This window comes from Notolabrus celidotus, chromosome 12 (assembly GCF_009762535.1).
Source record: "Notolabrus celidotus isolate fNotCel1 chromosome 12, fNotCel1.pri, whole genome shotgun sequence".
In the NCBI taxonomy this organism is placed as follows: domain Eukaryota; kingdom Metazoa; phylum Chordata; class Actinopteri; order Labriformes; family Labridae; genus Notolabrus; species Notolabrus celidotus.
In genome coordinates, this window is record NC_048283.1 from 6,104,574 (window position 1) to 6,123,639 (window position 19,066).

Consider the following 19,066-nt stretch of genomic DNA (forward strand, 5'->3'; position numbering starts at 1 on the left):
TTTTACTTTGAACACAATCACGTTACCCATCTCCTGACCCTGACTCTTTTGCAACTGTGACTTTTTCCACAATACATAATGCATGAGTAAAACACTGTGAAGTCATTACAGCCGTCTGGCAAACTCTCCAGACGATTCTGGATGCTTTGTACTAGTGATGCGTCAACATTTCTGGTCTGTATGTGCAACATTATGGAAACTTACTCCAAAAGAATACACCAGGAACATTGTAGAAACTCTTCAAGCGGTCAGTTAGCTTTGGAAAACACAGATCCAGTGACCTGTTTCTTTTATTCTACATGTACTGACTTGTGGGCTTTCTCTTATGCAAATTCTAAGACCACATATGAACCAAGAATCTTATTCATGCTGACAGCAGAAGTGCCCGAGTACAGCTATCACCCCTTTTCACCCTATGGTGTAATTAGTTGTAATATGCATAGCCTTTATTCGCCTCTCTCAAATTACCTTAGCTTGATGTGATCGTAGGTCAGAGCTGCAACCAGGTGGTCTTCACATTCAGAAAGGATCCTGCTCACTGAGTAGTATTAAGTCTGTGTTTCAAACCTGTTATTCTAGCTGCTATCTGCTACATAAATCTGCCTGTGAGTCTATCTTTTCCCACGAAATCCACCAAAGAACACACAAACACTCACACAAAAAAGGGGGAAAAAATGGTCACACGAATTACCTTTACCTCTGCAAGTCCAGACAGGTAGCGATCCCTGAGCTTCCTGGAAATCTTCAGGATAAAGGTACACATAGTAGTTTCATTTTCTCCATTATCTCTCATCAGCGGCTCCCTTGTTTTTTCTTTCCTTGAAAACTTATTGGTTCCTATCGTTGACCCAGATCTGAGTGTTTGTGTCCTAACTGTCTGACCCTCTACGTCTTGTGGCTCTGCTTCACAAAGACACACCTGAAGCAGGAGCTAAAGTCCGGCCCCCGCAAGCCTGCATCTACCTGGGCACACCCATTTTACACACATACACAGTACACACACATACACTCACTCACACACACACACACGCGCAACAGAAAGGGCTATGTTGTGGTTGTTAGCAAAACACTCATTTGAAGTGACTCACTTTTTTCCCAGTCACTCATAGACACACATGCAGAATGATACACATTTTGTCACACAACTTTAGTCCCTCATCAATAGACACATGCACGGACACACACACATGCACACACACGCACACACACACACTGAGAGACAAAGCCCCGAAGCTGTTTCCAGAACAATACCCCCTCTCTCTCTTAGAGTCTCTCCTCTCTGCCCTCCTGCTCTTTGCTTTTGTGAATGACCTTCCCATGCAGATAAACCAGTTTAACTGAGTATCCTGTTTAATACAATGCTAAGCTAAACAACAATTAGCCTGCAATATCTGATAACAGGTAGCAGTGGGAGAGCCTTTATCCTTCATGTATTTATTCTCCCTTTAAGTCTGACATGCTGTTTAAGCAGTAAGAAGTCTGCGCTCTTGTAAAGAGAAGCTATAAATGTTCACACAGGCAGTAAACCAGGAAGCAAGCTGTGTTTATTTAAGGAGCTAATGACTTCGCACAGTGAGACCATGTTAACCAGCGAGGTTGGGACCTTCACAGTTCTGTGTGTGTGGACGGTAGTTAGCTTGTTAATATGTCACCGTCCATAAAGACGGCATGTGAGGCGAATTATTAAAGTAGAACCAGTTGATTTTTGGCCACTAGTGGGCAGAGTGACAGGATTTTCATGTTTGTTTAAGAAGCTGTTACGGCTAACATGTCAGCGAACAGCAATACACATTAGCTTTAGCATTAGCTTTTATTTGGAGCTATAGATGGATAGAATGCCTTTATTGTCATTGCAACAAGTACAATGAAATTGAAAGGTGCAGTCCTCATTAGGTGCAAAAAACAATGCACCTAATGATGGAGCAACCAGCTGCAGCGTCCATACGCACAGCCATCTTGGATCAAGAATTTCAAAAAGAATATATATAGAAAAGAAATGTTCATTAAAGACGACAGATTCACCATAGTTCTCCTGTCAGCCACCACCTCCTTAGGGTCCAGGACTGAGCTGAGCTGGCCTTCTTCACCAGTTAGTTCAGTCTTGCTCTCCTGTATCCTGTCCGCCCACAGCAGGTGAAATCCTTCTATCTGTCTGCCTAGCTACTTGCAAGACCTGATTCACTCACTTTAAATGCCATTTTGTTGTCTGCAACTTTGCTTAAAGCTAGGGTTGGTAGTCACGGAAAACTAGCATGAATTTGAATGTAGCATTTCCTCAAGACTCCGTCTAATCCCCTCCCCCCTCTCCCCTCAGAGCTCCTCCAAAATGACGCCCCCGCTCACATGCACGAGCGCCGCTGATTCGCGACCATATGATAGTGACTGATTCAAAACCGGTCCTCAGCACATGGTTTGTGTTTTGCACTACGTCAACTCATGTCTCACTCAGCGGTAAGAAAACACCAAAACATTATCATAGTGAAAGTTAAAAACACAAACAAACATGAAATGTACGCTTTGCAGGAGGCGGGCAGAACGGCAGGACGAGATTTGATTGGTTTCATAATTTGGCTCCTGATGGCAGGGATTGGTTGGTGTTTTCCCAGGTTTACTCCGGCTGTAGATGGCAGCTTTTTTAAACTCTTTTTAAGAACACATTATGTATTGATTGCCATCGGGACATGAAGATCATTTGAACCAGTATAACAAAAGGTGTATCTAAATCTGACTACCAACCCCAGCTTTAAGATTACTGTTAGTCAATAAAAGGTTATTTTCACAGGCTGACAACAAATGATTGATACCAAAACAGTCAGATACTGCAGATAAATATAAATTGCAAAAAGTGCACTGAGTAAAACTAAAAATGATTTAACAAAAATATGTAAAAAATGTAATTTAGTATACCCCAGGTCTTTAGTATTGAAGCTAATGAGTATGAGTCATCCTGAAAAGCAGGACTTCACAGTGTTTACTTTGACATAAAGCCTTTGCAAACAATGACATCACCTATCATAAGGACCTGCTAAACACATCTTGAGTGAGCTGTTTTTTTACTTTAGGTAAACATAATATTGTTTGACATTAGCTTATAAAATAATGCATTTGCTGGTAGAATAAATATGCTCCAATATTTAAATATTAAATATTTGTTCTGTGACGATACATAGATGGCGCTCTAATCACAAAAAGTTAATAATTGTGTTCAAATCTACATTTACAGTTGTTGCAGGAAGTCCTAATGAGTGACACATGTGAAGCTCTTGTTATATTGAGGGTCTGCACACTGCCGTAATGAAGCTCCTCCATCATCGTGTCTGTCATATTGAGCGTGTAATGTTGTTGTCCCAGTGTGTGATTTCAAATTGCGTTACCGGCTGCAGAAGCACACATAGTGGTAGCTTCACATACACACACTAAGACATGCACACGCACATAGCACTGCCTGCTCCACTAGCTCAAAGTGATCTCATCTTGCCTCTGTGATGCCTGTTACGACCTCTGATGACCGCAAAGTGGTGGGAAACTTGGTCCCAACATAACTAATACACACTGATTTGAAAATAGTTGTTACATTCTGATTCAGTTTCAGTTTCTGATTCATTCAGTTATTTCAAGCTAACGAGTCCCATAGAGATATTAATAATAGCAAATTAGGCTCCAGATATAAACAGTTTATAAGATAGTGTATCACACCTCAATCCACACCATTACTGATAAGACTGATCAGCTGTTTGTGCAGTGATCCTGTGGGTCTTCATCACACACACACACACAAAGAATAGTAGTTCCTTGCTGTTCACTTTTTCTAGTCTCAGTAAATTGAGATACTTGAGATAAAAGTATTTTCAATTGGGTTTATTTTTTTAACCAGCCTGAATCTGGGTCAGAGAAACCAGCCTCTCACTGGAGAAACTTTCCAAAGCATATTAGGTGTGTGTGGTTTGGAGTAGTTGCCTCAGAGGTTTGTGGATAAGCATCATGATTACAGGGCGCTGCAGTGGGTGGCATGAGTGGGTTCTGGTTCATAATACAAGACTTAACGGCTCTTATTCGGGAGGTTTTACAGAACTAATATTGACTTTTCCCATGTGCGCTATTGTTTCTGTCATATCTGGCACTTTGTTTGTGTTTTTTTAAAAAGATGATATCTTTTCGAAGCTCTCATTTTTCTTCAAGTCCCCCTCCCCCCCAGCTGCAGGAAGTACATAATAAGTGGAGACAAACACAGGAAGCAGGACGTGCTGTCGTGTTGCGAAGCTATTTTTCTTCCCCTCTCCTTCCATCACAAGTCGAGACTGCGTCAACCTCTTCTCCTGGACGACTACGTCAGCTTTCGGTAGGCTGCAGAAATGCAAAGTGCAGGAAACCGACTCTCCTTTTTTCACCCACCGTCTCAAAACACAACCACCTTTTTCCTCAAATAAATCCATGCAGTCAGGCTTCCGGTGTGCTAAAAAGCTTTGTCTTTAAACAAATACACACATGCCCTTATTTACAGCCAAACAAGGGGTTGTAAATACATCTTCTGAAGCTTTATTTAAAGATAACCATTGTTTTTTTGGAGTGGTTCAGAACCCCCCCGACCTCTTCCTTCCTATCTTTCTCTCTGCCCCTCTTCTCATGCTTTCATCTGTGTTTCCCCTGGTGCCCGTTATCTTCATGCTTTTAAGTAAAACTCTGAGGTATTAAGCCAAAGCTGCTCTTTTCCCCTTGAAGGAATAAAATCCTCTGAAAATACGATTACTCTGTAAGATATCATCAGTCTGTGATGTTCTGCCAGTTAGTTTGGAGGGGATATCTGGCAAACTTTGCCTTGACCTGACTCCTATGGGTTACTTCACAGAGTCAGTTCTGTGGAAATGGAAATGGAAATGTCCAGATGATCAACATAAAGTTGGTCCTGTCCAAATATTTCTGGATATATAGAGTGTGTATGCATATTTTAATATATTATTTGGCAAAATATTTAATTTGGTGCTTTTCATTGACATGTACATGAAGGTAATCATACAAGAATTTCAAAGGGGACAAAAAGGAGTATTGCATCATCTGTATCACATCATATCAGATCGATTCGTAGCATATCATATCTTATCATGTTATGTTGTGGTGTGTATCAAAATGAATCACATTGTATCATATCCTATTGTTTTGTATAATATTGTACTGTATTGCATTATAACCAGCCTGTTTAGGCCATAACAAGTCAAGGAGGTCCGAACAGTAAGCGCACATTAAATATGTAGTATTGTATCAGATCACATTGCATTATGTGGCACTGTACTGAATCATATTGTAACTTGACTTATCATTTTGTATCATATCACATCGCATTGCATCGTATCCCATGGTATCATATCATATCGCATTGTATAAAACGATATTGTATCATAGCTATTTGCGCCGTATCATTTCATATCGTACCATATTGTGCCCTATAATAACATATGGTGTCATGTGATACCGTATCGTACTTTACCGTATTGGGTCGTGTTGTGTTGTGTCGTGTCATATCGAAGTGTACTTTACTGTACCGGGTCATATTGTGTTAGATCGTATCATACCATGTTGTATTGTATCCTCTCGTATCGTGTCGTTTGGAACATATCGTATCATGTCATATCGTATCATGTCGTATCGTATCTAACGTATCGGATCGTGTCATATCGTATCATGTCGTATCGTATCTAACGTATCGTATCGTGTCATATCGTATCATGTCCAGGGTTCCCACTCTTTTCCAGAGATCATTTTCCAGGACATTTCCAGGACATTTTCAGTGATGATCAAGCTGGTATGACAGTCTAAAATGAGTTCCTAATTTAGTTCCTAAATAGCCTAATATGTTCCTCTCAGTGGAAGTCTACATTGAAAGACGTGCAGTCTGTGGCTATCCATGAAATCATCTCTTACATACTTAAAAATTATGGCAAATTAATTATAGAACAATGCAACCACAGATGTACAGCACCTTATTTGTGCAAAAGGACTCTAGAAGCTGCCTTACTGAAATAAATAAATATTAATAATAATCAGAGGATCAGTGCATTAATTGACCTAAATAGAACTGAATGACAAAAATGGCCACAAATGTTGAATGGGGATGTGGTTTTGAACCTTGTCAGTTTGGAATCATTTTCCAGGACTTTTTTACCTTTTCTCCCATTTTCCAGGTGTTTTCCAGTACTGGAAAACTGGTCAACTGTTTTCCAGGTTTTCCAGGTTTTCCAGGATGCGTGGGAACCCTGATGTCGTATCGTATCGTGTCGTATCGTATCGCCTCGTATGGTATCATGTTGTATCGTATAGTATCATATTGTGTCCTATCGTATCGCATTGTATTGTATCATATTGTATCAAACCGTATCAAACTGTATCAAAACGGATCTTACAATCCTAAATATGTATCGTATCGTATCGTATTGTATCACATCATATAATATCATATAATATCGTATCGTGTCGTGTCGTGTCGTATTGTATTGTATTGTATCATATCGTATCAAACTGTATCTTACGATCCTAAATACGTATCGTGTTGTATTATGTCATGTCTTGTTGTATTGTATCCTATCGTATCAAAATGTGTCAAACTGGATCAAACTGTATCCTACAATCCTTAATATGTGTTCACCCCAGCTTTACATCCAAAGGCGATTTTTGAACACAACATATTAATCCAAAACCACTGACATTCATCTGCTGAGCTTCCATTCTTCATTAGAGGCTTCTGGTCAGTTTTGGACGCTATAGTTAAACACATGAACATTAGTTTAACTGATGTAGTCTGATAAAACCTGGCTCAAGGCCCCAGTTCACTCTATCAAAACTTCCTTAGGTGGAAACCTCCCCAGCTTACCTTTTACAAACTTCACAATCAAAGGAACTGTGTTTCAATCACACCCCATCATTAACTGTGAATAACTTCCAGAAATATTTAATGGTTAATGTATTAAAAAGATATCTGCTTCATATCTCTGATGGCAAGCTCTACAACCCAGCTTTGCATATGCTATAAACACTTTTGCCTTCCTACATGCTCAAACAGGCAGTGCCAGGTTCTTTTGTAGCATAACTTCATAGTGACTTTTCCAGTGCATGCCAAAGCTGATGGTTTTTGTTGAGGTCAGGGCTAATGTATCTATTGCTTTCACGGCGTTGAGCACGAGTTAATGGTCATGTCATGGTTAGCCAAGATGGTTAATTGAGGATGATGAAGGGTTTACAATTCACTTGGACAAAAGAAAGAAAGAAAACTAAGAACAGTAGCTAAATGTTTGTCCCTGCATAGTTGTATTGAAGGGAAGAAAAACACATTCATGGGCGTAGTTAATAACGATGTTGCGGCAGAGAAGCTTCAAAATCTTAGCTCTTACTCTTCACATATATATATATTACACTCAGCAGCACAGTAGATCTTAAGCCACGACAGATTCAGAAGGCAAAGATTAGTGTCACCAACTCAGTATCAGACCACATGTCAAGAACGTTTCAAATCTCCTCTCTGTCCCTGATTTTAAGCTCTGAATGTCAGCCACAAAAGAGTTCTTCTTCCAAATATTATGATGTCACGGTGAAGTCAACATGTGATATTTTGGATACCCAATGCTTGAATTATTCACTTCAATTTTGAAATAATCAGCCCATGGACTTGTGTGTTATGACCACATGCTTGCTTTATGATATTATACTGTTTTCAACCTTTGACCAACAAAATCAAATCAGTTCATCTTTCAGTCCAAGTGGATGTTTGTGCCAAATTCAAAGATAGTCTGTCAAAGGATAGGTACTAAACTGAGAAAAAATGTAGCCTCTGGCCGAACTGTCAACGGCCAAACTCATGAAAACTAGGTCAAAGATTTTTTAAACCATGTCACAGCTTGTGTACTTGTGTAGAGATCTATAGGTATTTGTAAATATAACATCAGTGTCATCTATCTTCAGCATCAAAGTGTATTTCTGCCCATCATGCAATAAATGTTTTTCTACAAAATGCTAAGTTTAGAGATGTGAAGACTTTCATTCTGTGAATTATTATACCAAACAGAATTTGTATTTCCTCTAATGACTCATACACTACCAGTCAAAAGTTTGGACACACCTTCTAATTCAATGGTTTTTATTTATTTGAATTATTTTCAACATTGTGGATCAATACTGAAGACATCGAAACCATTAAATGAAATGGTTTTGCCATAATATATGGATTACAACAGTAGTCAAATAGGGCTATCCATTGTGTACTAATCCTGCCTCATTCCAGGAGACCACTTCATGAAGCAGGCTGAGAGAATACCAAGAGTGTGCAAGGCTGTCATGAAGGAAAAAGGGGGCTACTTTACAGAATCTAAAATATAAAACATATTCTCATTTGTTTAACACTTTTTTGTTAATTAAATAATTCCATATATGTTCTTTCATATTTATGATGTCTTCAGTATTAATCTACAGTGTTTCAAATAATCAAAATAAATAAAAAATCCTTGAATGAGAAGGTGTGTCCAAACTTTTTACTGGTAGTGTATATCAGCTGATCAACCTTTCATAGCAGCATTTAAGATTCTGATCTTCGAAACCCTTATCTATGTACTTTCATCCAGTTGTACTCTACAGTTTACAGAAACACACCGCCAAAATAAAATGGCACAACAGTATAAAGTATATTATCCTCTCTACTCTGTACGAACCATCAACGAAAGTCATCCAAATCAAATAAACTGAGCACGAACACGTACTTTATGTTGTGTTTCTTTCACCTAACAGCTTGGTTGTTAACTGGAGGTTATCACTTCATGTATCCTGACTCACATCTCCAAGTTCTCCTCATAAAAGAATGAGCGAGTAGCCGTATTGGATTTCACTCCACAGACTCTCCTTGGAGACAGCCTGTGATACTGGATCCTGTTTATAGGGAGAGCAGGTGTATGTCTCATTGAGCGGCCAAACCGCACCATACATTATTTACTGCGAGGTCCAGCAGCTGCCGTGGGATTTGAGCGCCGATGCAGTCTACTCATACAGAAAGAGAGTCAGTGCAACTTCTTTTTTTAGCTGTGAGAAGGTTCTTGAGGCTGAGTGTGAAGTAAAAACAGAGAGCTATATGCAGGTCATGTGTCATGGGGGCGAGAGACTGGGTCAGTAGATCACTGTGACTCAGGGAAAATGTTACCTACTTAGACGTACAGGTCTGAAGTTTTACACCCCGCGAGCAAGAGAAGAAATCCTGTCCTCAGCTTCACATCATTTACACATGTCTCTCAAATTCTTTTAACTAATACATCAACTGTGTGTGAAGTTTAAACAGCAGCTAATGATAAGGCTCAGGGAACTACAGAATCCTTACCAAACATTAACAGAGGTGAAAGGTCGTGGGAAATCCACCTGTGCTCTGAACCTTTCACTTCCTCAAAGTCAGTTCCACAACCTGTCTGTGTTATTACAGATTTAACCTGGAGATGATGCCTGTCAGTGCGCACAGGATGAGACGTTTCCCTCTACATAGAATCAAACTTATATGCAGAAAAAACTACTTCTATAAACAAGACTAAGTTCGGCAAACACTGAATGATTCTCTGAATGTTGTGGTGGAAAGTGAAGTCACATTGTGCGAGTGAAACCCTTACGACACACGACCGAAGCTCATGATTTATCTGCTCACCCTGTACGGGTTAAACTGGGACAGAGCTTTGACAACTATCATAAAGCTTCCTTTAATAACTCCCACACATTGAAGTTCAAGTCAAAGAATATGACTGTAACAATGATTATAAAATTCAATTACCACCTTTCTGACATGTCAACAAAAACTGAAAATGTAGAAGCTTCATAAAAGCATACCTTGTGGGAGAGCTGTCGTATTGTTTTGCATCAGACTGCACAGGCAATCATTATTTTATGGCCAAGGCTGTATAGGTGTATGTAGGGCTGGGGGATAATTCGATAACGATAATTATCGTGATATAATTTTTCTCAATAACGAATGTTTGATAAAAATTTGATGGATTTAAACCTGTTATTACAACCCCCAGCCACTGGAAAGGAAGGGGCGCTAATGTGTCTCAAACACTAGTTGCCACCCAACATTAAACAGAAGAAGATCATTTGTAAGTCAACTTAATACACTTTCAGGATGATGGTAAATAAATGTGATTATGCAAATTGTGTCAACCTGAGAAAAATAAGAATCTACAAACTAAAACTTCATAAAAATCTCATCTTATATAAAAAAACTTGCTTTCTGTTAGTGCTGTCAAAAATGATGGATTCAAGAAGATTGTCAGAAAACTAAATTCAGATACAAGCAGAAAAAAACTCCCTGGAGCAAAAATCTGCCTTTAAATTTAAATGAAATAATGATTTGATTTTTATCATGATAATTATCAATATCGACTGATGTGAAAAAAAAAAATTGTGATAACATCTTGTTAAATATGGCCCAGCTCTAGGTGTGGATTAATGTGTATTTCAGTTGTCCACATCATACAGCAGGTTGCAATGGTGCTTTCAAACAATGTCTACCATTTTGCACTGGTGCACACAGAATAAAATGACCTGTAATTGCGTAATTGGCTCATGGTTTATTGCCGACCAAAATTACTGACATGCAAGGAAATCATCTGATCAATTGGGAGCAGCTAATCCGGCCTTGATTGGTTCTCCTTTGAGCTGTGCGGCAAACAACACGCAGTGTGGCTGAAATTTGGCCTGACTTCAAAATCAGTCATGGAACTCAAATAGGGTCCGAGTCAGCCTCATTCTGCTCCATGTTCGCCCCCCTTAACGGTCTGATTAGTTGTCTATTATCAAAACATGGTCATAGATTGCACGCATTTCCTCACTGATATAATCATTTGGAAAAATTAATGTAAAATATGTAGTGATACAAGAAGAAATGAAAAGGGATCACCAAACTAACTATGACTATTGAGATATTGCACCAAAAACTTAGTCAACGTCATGGTTGTGCTCGAGGTAAAGTCAGGACATCAGCAGTGTCCTTATGATTCATTCTTTGATGTCAGAGAATATCTTATCAAAATTGAATGTTGTTGCAAACAATAGTTGCTGTTGTTGGAATAATTCAGTCTGGAACAAACCGACTGTCACAGAAAGCTGATGGGAAACCAGAGCTCCTCGATTCTGTCCTCAGAGTTAGAAAGATGAGACATTTTTTAAAATTAGGTTTTTGTTTATCTTCACGGAAATGCAACAAAACCAAGCCTCTATGAAGAAGGTATCTGTGTTCCTAAGCTGGACATTTAAAGATTTAATATGTTGACAAAGACTTTTCAGAAATATAAATGAAACCTTTTTATTGTGAGATCCTGAAAAACACATTTTAAACCTTTCTTTTTTTATCCAGTTTACGGGAAATAACATTTTTGAGGGTTTCCCTTTTGGGAAATCAGTAAACAGGAATCATGTTTTCCTGATCTCTCTCCCTCTCTCTCTTTGTTTATATAACACTAACTTGATCCCCAGACAAGTGACCTCATCTGCTGTTTATCCAAGTAACTGATACTCAAACGCAGCTTTTCCTGAGGACTGCTCGAAATACTTTTAGCTGTGTCTGCCAGGAAGACCATGAGAAATAAAACCTCACAGCACTTTATTGTGTGAACTGAAGAAAAACTAATAACATAGGTAATAACTTCAGAGAATGACCGTACCAGAACAACATAAGAAGAAGTTGTTCGTAACGCTCAGGTGATTCTGTGATGGATGTTTTTCAATAAAGCATGAGCCTAACACTCACCTGTGAAGTGTCCAATTCATCTCTGCTGCTTCTCCTCCCCGATTGGTTGATGCCAGAGTCAGGTGACAGGGGCCGGTAGCCAATGAGAGGCACTTCGCTTGACTCCACCCCCGGCAGGTTGTAACCACCTGTTCGCATGTTTCTGGGGAGCATGGTGTCAGCTGCCGCAGACTGGAAATGCACAGAGAGAAGAAGTGGTTTGTGGTCTCTCATGCTGACATGAAGGCAAACCTCTGTGGGGGTCTGCTGAATTCATTGTGCTCAGACCAGAGTCAGCAGCAGTGGCTTCCTCTACCTCTCATACACGGGGTAGTTTATCATGAATTGAACAGTTAGAGGACAAAGTATATGACCGGTCTGCTGCTACTGTAAATTATGAACCCTCAAAACCTCTCTGATCGTCATAAACAGGTCTGGTTCTGTCTCAGGGTTTAAATTACAAGTTTTATTACATACAATATTGATCCCATACAAAATAATGTTGTTATAACATGTAATTTTCTCATCAACTCACAAAAGCAACTAAAATTGTGATGTGGAAATTTTGTCACTGAACTCTTACAGACGTCAAATATCTGAAACAACATTTCTAGAGATCTTGAGGTCTTCTATGATTGAGGTTTAAAGCACATCCAATTGTCATCACTACCTTTAAAGGCACAGTTAAGATATGTCATGTGTTGTTGAGTATGGTGGCCCCCTTGGACAAAAATAAATAGTGTTTTCTGGGATGAAGACTGCATTTCCCATGAGCACCATCACCCAGTGTCACAAAGAATTAGCTCTTGTAAAACGCATGTGTTTGTTGTGAAAGTAAATTTAAACATTACAGATATTTTAATGCTACTTTTTATTTTTTAAGACACATTTTTGCAGGATGCAGAGTGATGAGGTCATGTATTGATTTGCAGCAACAATAGACTATAAATAATGGACGTAGCATCCATGACGTCATCCATCTGTTTCTGAAGCGCTGGTCTGAAGTCTGAAGGCGGACTTTGAGCCTCCTCGCCAATAGCTACAGTGTTCCCGCCTGTCAATCAAGTCAGCTGTGCCTCTCATAATGGAAAACTCGTAATCTTAATATCTTCCAAATTGCAGTGCTATGGAAACATTCACGCCCCGTACAGTGTGTGCCGATCGAGAAATGAGCTATCCAGACTACACTAGCTTTTGAACCAGGCTGTAAACATGTTAATTTCTGCTGTAAAGATCGGCTTTTTTGAATTGGTGTGTATGTGTTTTCTGGTACTTCCAGAGCCAGCCTCAAGTGCAGACTCAATGAACTGCAGTTTTTAACACTTCCACTGCGTCTCCCACACCCACACACAAGGTCCTTAATATTACCCAGACTTGTAAAGTTCTGCTTGGTAGCTACTTAAAATTATTAACTGTAAAGGCTGATTTATACTTCTGCGTTGAATCAACGGCGTACCCTACGTCGGGGGTCCGCGTAGCTCCCGTACCTACGCCAAGGCCTACGCACGTAGCTGACGTGCACCTCCTCCAAAATGTGACTCCCCGTAGAGCCGACGCGGACCGCAAGCCCTGTGATTGGTCCGCTCGGCGGCTTTGTCTTTCCCGCATTTACAGCACTTCCGGTATCCCGGACATCGGCCGCACAACGGCCGTGTATTTCATCTCCTCCTCTCTATTCTTCATGTAATCATATCTGTATGATAAACAGCAACATGTATCAGCTGTAGATTAACATAACACGCTCTGAATCTCTGTGGAAAAGTAAACAGAGATCGTAGCGGGACTGGAAGCAGGCGGCCGGCTATCAGAGAGACCGCACTGCCCTCAGGCGTTTCGGCAGAGAATTGCTGCGCGACACAGACACACCGACACACAAGCATGTGGGGCTCATGTCCGCGTCAGCCCCTGCTGCGTAGGGGAGACGCAGAAGTATAAATCAGCCTTAACGCAACAGCAATAAAACTTTGTTAACTCTGATTTATTAGGGTTGGCTAGCTTACAAAAGGTGAGCAGATGTACCGGTTTAAGGTCATAGCCCCGTTGTCATCATATGTGCTCAGGTGTCCCAATAAATATCAAAGTATCTTAAGTATGCACACTGTCTAACTTTTTAGTCCTCTACGAGCAGTGAAGCATTCACACGTGTCTCTTAATCTGAAACAATACTTTGAAAGAAAACATGCATCTTTTTGCTAATCCTTCTCCAGTATCAACCATGAAACATGAGATAAAAAGGAAATTACCTGAAGAACAAAAACTCCTGCTGCTTGCTAACCACTGCTAAACTTTACCAGCAGAGGTCTAAACAGAGACACTTCATGTTGAGGGAGAAATATTGACTCTCCTTTTATTTCACAGAAAGTACGACCCGCATGCAGGCTCTCAAATTTAGTATAAAGCAATTGAGAATTGAAGCCAATGTGGAAGTGTTAAAAACTGCAGTTCCTTGAGTGTCAGCTTGGTACAAAAAACAAGTGTAGTCCGGATAGCTCATTCCTCGATCGGCACACACTGTACAGGGGGTTGAATTCTTTCATAACACGGCAATTTTGAAGATATTAAGATTATGAGAGGCACAGCTGACTTGATTGACAGGCGGGAACGCTGTAGCTGTTGGCTGGGAGGCTCAAAGCCCGCCTCTTTACCTCACACTAGCTCGACAGAAGTTTGGTTGAGTTCAGCATTTCCAATATGGCTGCCGCCGAGGATAGGCTTCAAAACAGCGCTTCAGATACAGATTGGTGACGTCACGGATAATACATCCATTATTCATTCAGTCTATGGTATAAAGACATAACCAATCCTGTTGCTGATAATCTCATTCACTATAAAGATCACGAAGAGGCACCAGTAGAAGAGTCAGACTATTTTAAAACCAATTAAAAACTCCTCACTGTGCCTTTAAAATCAACATGGGATCACTCATTCAAACTACACAAAGCACTCTAACGTGCGTTCTCTGTTCAATAGTTCAATACAGCTGATTTTCTATTGTTGCTGCTCTCCTTACACACTATTTATATCACCTTGTGCTGCTCATTGTATGTTATTAGAAGGGATTGGTTCACTATGTGAAACACCATGTAGACCTGCCTGGTATGAACACAAACAGAACAAGTTAAGTTGCCTCCTTTTCACGCTTGTCATTAAATAATCCCTTTATAATGAGCTTTCAATGTAAGTAATGCACAACAAAGCTATAACCTTTGTTAGGTCTTATGTAGCACTTTAAACATTATTGATCACACTAATACACTCATGTCATTGCCTTAGCTGACACATTTCTACCTATGGAGCATTAAAAACAACTGATTAGTAATGCTGTGAAGTTGAACAGTATATCAGGGACACTTTGTGCATTGTTAAAAACACTTAATACCAACCTCTGAGTTCAAATTCAAAACATTTCACATGAAAGATGCTCACTACAGTACGCAGTTTGTTACACTGAGGCCATTTTGTGTTGAATTTGTTTAACACATCCATTGTGCCCCACAGCAGCAGAGCAGGATTTGCATAGTAACCCCTCCTGCCATTTCCCTTTCCCCTCTTTGGTATTTGGATTACCATGAAGATAGAAATCAAGTAAACACTGTTTCAGGAAGAGAGGTGTAGGAGGGAGAGAGGGGTCGATACAGGATGAGCACTGAGGAAATGTCAAATACAGCTCATGTACAGTAACTCCTGTTGAAGCACCACACTCTTGATAACTTATGTGTTCTTGGCTGCTTCATTTTCTTTCTTAATCAGCAGAATCTGCAGGATGGCTGTCAGGCTGCTGCTGTAACTGAAATCCAAAGTGATCAATAATACCCTGAAGATGCCTGTCGACTCTCACAGCCCCTAGGTAAGAAAGAACAGGAGCGAATAAAGCCTCAAGGGTGATTTAAAAAATGTGCTGGCACTCCCAACTTTCCATTGTGCTTTTGTGTGAGACTCCTGCAGCTTGGTAGCATGTGTGCAATGCTTAACTCTCTCTTTTTATGAGCATTTATCAATTTATTTCTTTGCTTATTATTACTCCATGAAAGAGAGTCACACATTGCACTTGCAGGCCTGCAGGGGAAACAAGTTATAAACAGAACAGCTTCTGCCCTCACCAACGGCTGTGCAAGGGGTCTGAATGCCTGCTATTCATTGCCTCAGACCCAAGCAAACAGCCTGCATATGCCTGAGGTGTACACACATACAGCTGTAACTAGGTTACAGTGAAGTCACACCCCATAATGCTCCTTATTCTGCTCAATAACAGCAGCCATAGCGTGGTGCTGCAGATATATAGGCACAGTCTGATAAGAGGGGATAAAGCCTGAAACAGTATGGAGGCTGTAAAAGTTTGTACGTGCTGACGCTCTCATTACAACACACAGACAGGAGTGACACATGATGACATTTCCTCCTGTCACTGAGGCCGTGGATGTTTTTTTAAAAAATGCATTAAAATCATAACAACAGGAAGAGAATTGAGAGAGGATGTCTTTAACTTACTGTTAGCTGAGGGTCATTCGCAGCTGGATTCAGGCTGCATTAGGGTGACCGTGCTGCCGGCTCGAGCTGAGGAGAGTCGCACCCATCTGTACCACCGACACCGACACCGTCACCGACCAGGGAGAGCTCCGTCCGACGCCTCGTACCACCTCCACCCTCTGTCTGTCTTTCTCCACCTCTTATCGGCGTCCACCACACCGTCTGTCTGTCCAGCCTTTAGCAGCTGATAGCGCACTTCGGTCGAGCTGTAAACTCTCTCTCTCTATCTTTCTCTCTTTCTCTCTATTTCTCTATTTATCTCTCCCTCCCTCTCTCTCTCTCTCCCTCTCTCTCTCTCTCTCTCTCTCTCTCTCTCTCCCTCTCTCTCTCTCTCTCTCTCTCTCTCTCTCTCTCCTCTCACCGTACACCACACCGGCTTCCGTGCGCCGCTCCTCCGGGGAAGTGTCGCCTGAGGCGCCGCTGGAGAGACATCACTCGCATAGACGCACTTCCGCACCTAAGGCACGCGCATGCACGCATGCAAGCACGCTCTGCTGTTGCCAATTGTAGCGTCCTCTTTGAATTGTAACCTCTTCACCTCATCTAACCCAATCAATACATCAAGAACCCTTCATTTAAGAGTCCTTCAGTGAACTTCTTTTTTTTTTTCAATATATATATTTTTTTGTTTTCATTTTTGAGTGCAAAACACTCACAAAAAACGTTTTACTTCCCTTTGACCCCCCACCCCCTACATCTCTTCTCTTAAGACATAGTATACATAAATAAAGTTAAAAAAAAAACGAGCAAAAGAATAGAGGAACAAAAACCAAAAACCAAAAAAACCAAACATAGGCCAAAAACAGATAATGTGTGTGTATGTATATCTTTTAAAAATAAAGCACAACATTCTATAGAGGGATAAGCAGCCTGTAAACTTCATGATATAGTGATATATACAAAAGAAGACACGATAAAATAAAAAATAATAATAACAAAGTAAGAACAATCTATATACACATATACACATACATATATATACACATATTTATACATATATACACACGCATACACGTATACAAACACATATATAAAAAGAGAAGAGGTATTTCATATATTTAGACAAAGTCCAAATTCAATTTTCAGGGTTCCCACAACTTTTCATACAGTATCAATTTTCCTCTGAGTATGTATGTTATTTTTTCCATAGACATGCATGTTGCCAGATTTTTAACCCATGTCCCAATACTGGGTCTTTCTGTTTTTTTCCAGAACAGTCCTATCAGCCGTTTTGCTTGCAGGATTCACAACTTAGTAAATATAAATTCTTCCTTTCTCAATGAAAGGTTGAGAGGATAACCCCCTAAAAAAACCAGCCTTAGGTTCCATAGGAAAAATTCACTCCATGTCAAACCAACTAATCATCTCAAAATGTAAAAATGACTTTAATAAAAAAGTACTTCACTCTACTACTTACACTCAGTAAAACACAGAAACAGTACATCCTACATACTATATTCCTGGGACAGTATACTTCACTAAAGGCATGCCCATGTCATTAAAAGCTCAACCAAACTGGACTTCCTGGAATATTTTTGGACCCAAGTGTTAGACAGCACATTCAATCATCAACATCATGCCACCTAACCCGAACAACTAAGACACATGTGCGTTAAAATGGTACGGAAATTCTCCAAAAAGCTAAGTAACTATCCTAATTTCTGATCTTTGACATGCTCAAGTGATGTAAACATTTTCAGCGACTTGTTTCAAACTCATTTGGCTGCTGAATGGCTGCCTCTGTTTGTTTGTTTCCCTGAGTCTCATGACACCTCATGACACTAATCTAAAAGTGTATCCTGTTCAATTCTCCAAATTATCTTTTATTAATCACCTGATGCTTTATATCAGATTGTGGCCCCAACTGGAGACTGATCTGAAAAATGCTGCTGTTGTTGCATACAACAATTGTAAGAATGAACAGAGCTGTAATTCTTCTGAGTTGTATCTTTATTAATTTTTCTTATTATGTTTTATTACTTTTTTTTTGAAGAGGTTTTTTTTTATTATCATTATTATTATTTTGGATGAGACAGTGAAGAGAGATAGGGGATGTGGGGAGAAGAGAATGGGAATGATATGAATTAAATGGTTGGAGCTGAGAGTTGAACCTGCAACTGATGCAACAAGGACTACAGACTAAATGTATGCTGTATGAAGGGGGTGACTGATCTACTCGCTGAGCTCAAGAGGCAGCCCAACTCTTCAGACACAATTATAATTACAAGTGGATAACTATGTGCATCATGTACCAAAAGTTAAATACAGTGATAAGAACATCTGAAAATGTGAAAAACAAGTGGAAAACACACAAAAAACAAAACATCAAAAACTGAACACATCATGTATTACATAACCTAATCACATATCTTAACAAACTTAACGACCCCAAACATCCCTCAGACACACTGATTCCACAGGAGCTGTATGCTCTTGTATTTGCTCGCCACCTAGCGGTGACAGCTGGAAACGTCCAATTTAACACTTCTTAATCTGCCAGGGGCCATTTTGAACCGCACGGTGTTCCCACACGCTTGACTGGTGTGAGTAATGTGCAAGACGTAAATAAACAGGAAAAGACACAAACATGGGGAAATAAACAAACACCTTGACTTGGACAAGTGCCTGCAGCTGAAACGTTATTCTTCCACAGCAACTAAACTGTGAGTATAATCTACTGTGCACTACGCTCAATTAAACTCCCTATAATTTAATACTGCCTGGGTTTTTTGTGAAGAAGATTTGGCCTGATGTTGTCTTTGTTTAGGAAGAGCAGATAAGATCATTTGGCAAGGCATCTTT

At 40.0% G+C, this 19,066-nt stretch overlaps 2 protein-coding genes across 4 annotated transcripts in view; one reads left to right on the forward strand and one right to left on the reverse strand.

Annotated features, from left to right (window-relative positions):
- The window catches only part of rgl2 (ral guanine nucleotide dissociation stimulator-like 2), a 46,918-nt gene extending 30,210 nt beyond the window's left edge, over positions 1-16,708 (reverse strand). Inside the window, exons 1-2 of the mRNA XM_034697845.1 lie at positions 16,226-16,708; positions 11,759-11,929 (exon numbers count right to left, since the gene is read on the reverse strand). Of these exons, the coding sequence (XP_034553736.1) occupies positions 11,759-11,911 (153 nt within the window). The 5' untranslated portion in view covers positions 11,912-11,929; positions 16,226-16,708. The remainder of the gene's footprint in view (positions 1-11,758; positions 11,930-16,225) is intronic.
- phf1 (PHD finger protein 1) overlaps positions 15,524-19,066 on the forward strand; it is a 28,135-nt gene continuing 24,592 nt past the window's right edge. Inside the window, exon 1 of one of the 3 annotated variants that reach the window (XM_034697849.1) lies at positions 15,524-15,584. The gene's annotated coding sequence lies outside the window, so the exon portion shown is untranslated. Of the gene's footprint in view, positions 15,585-18,642; positions 18,928-19,066 lie in introns of those variants that run through there. The other 2 variants (XM_034697848.1, XM_034697851.1) reach the window with 2 other exon arrangements.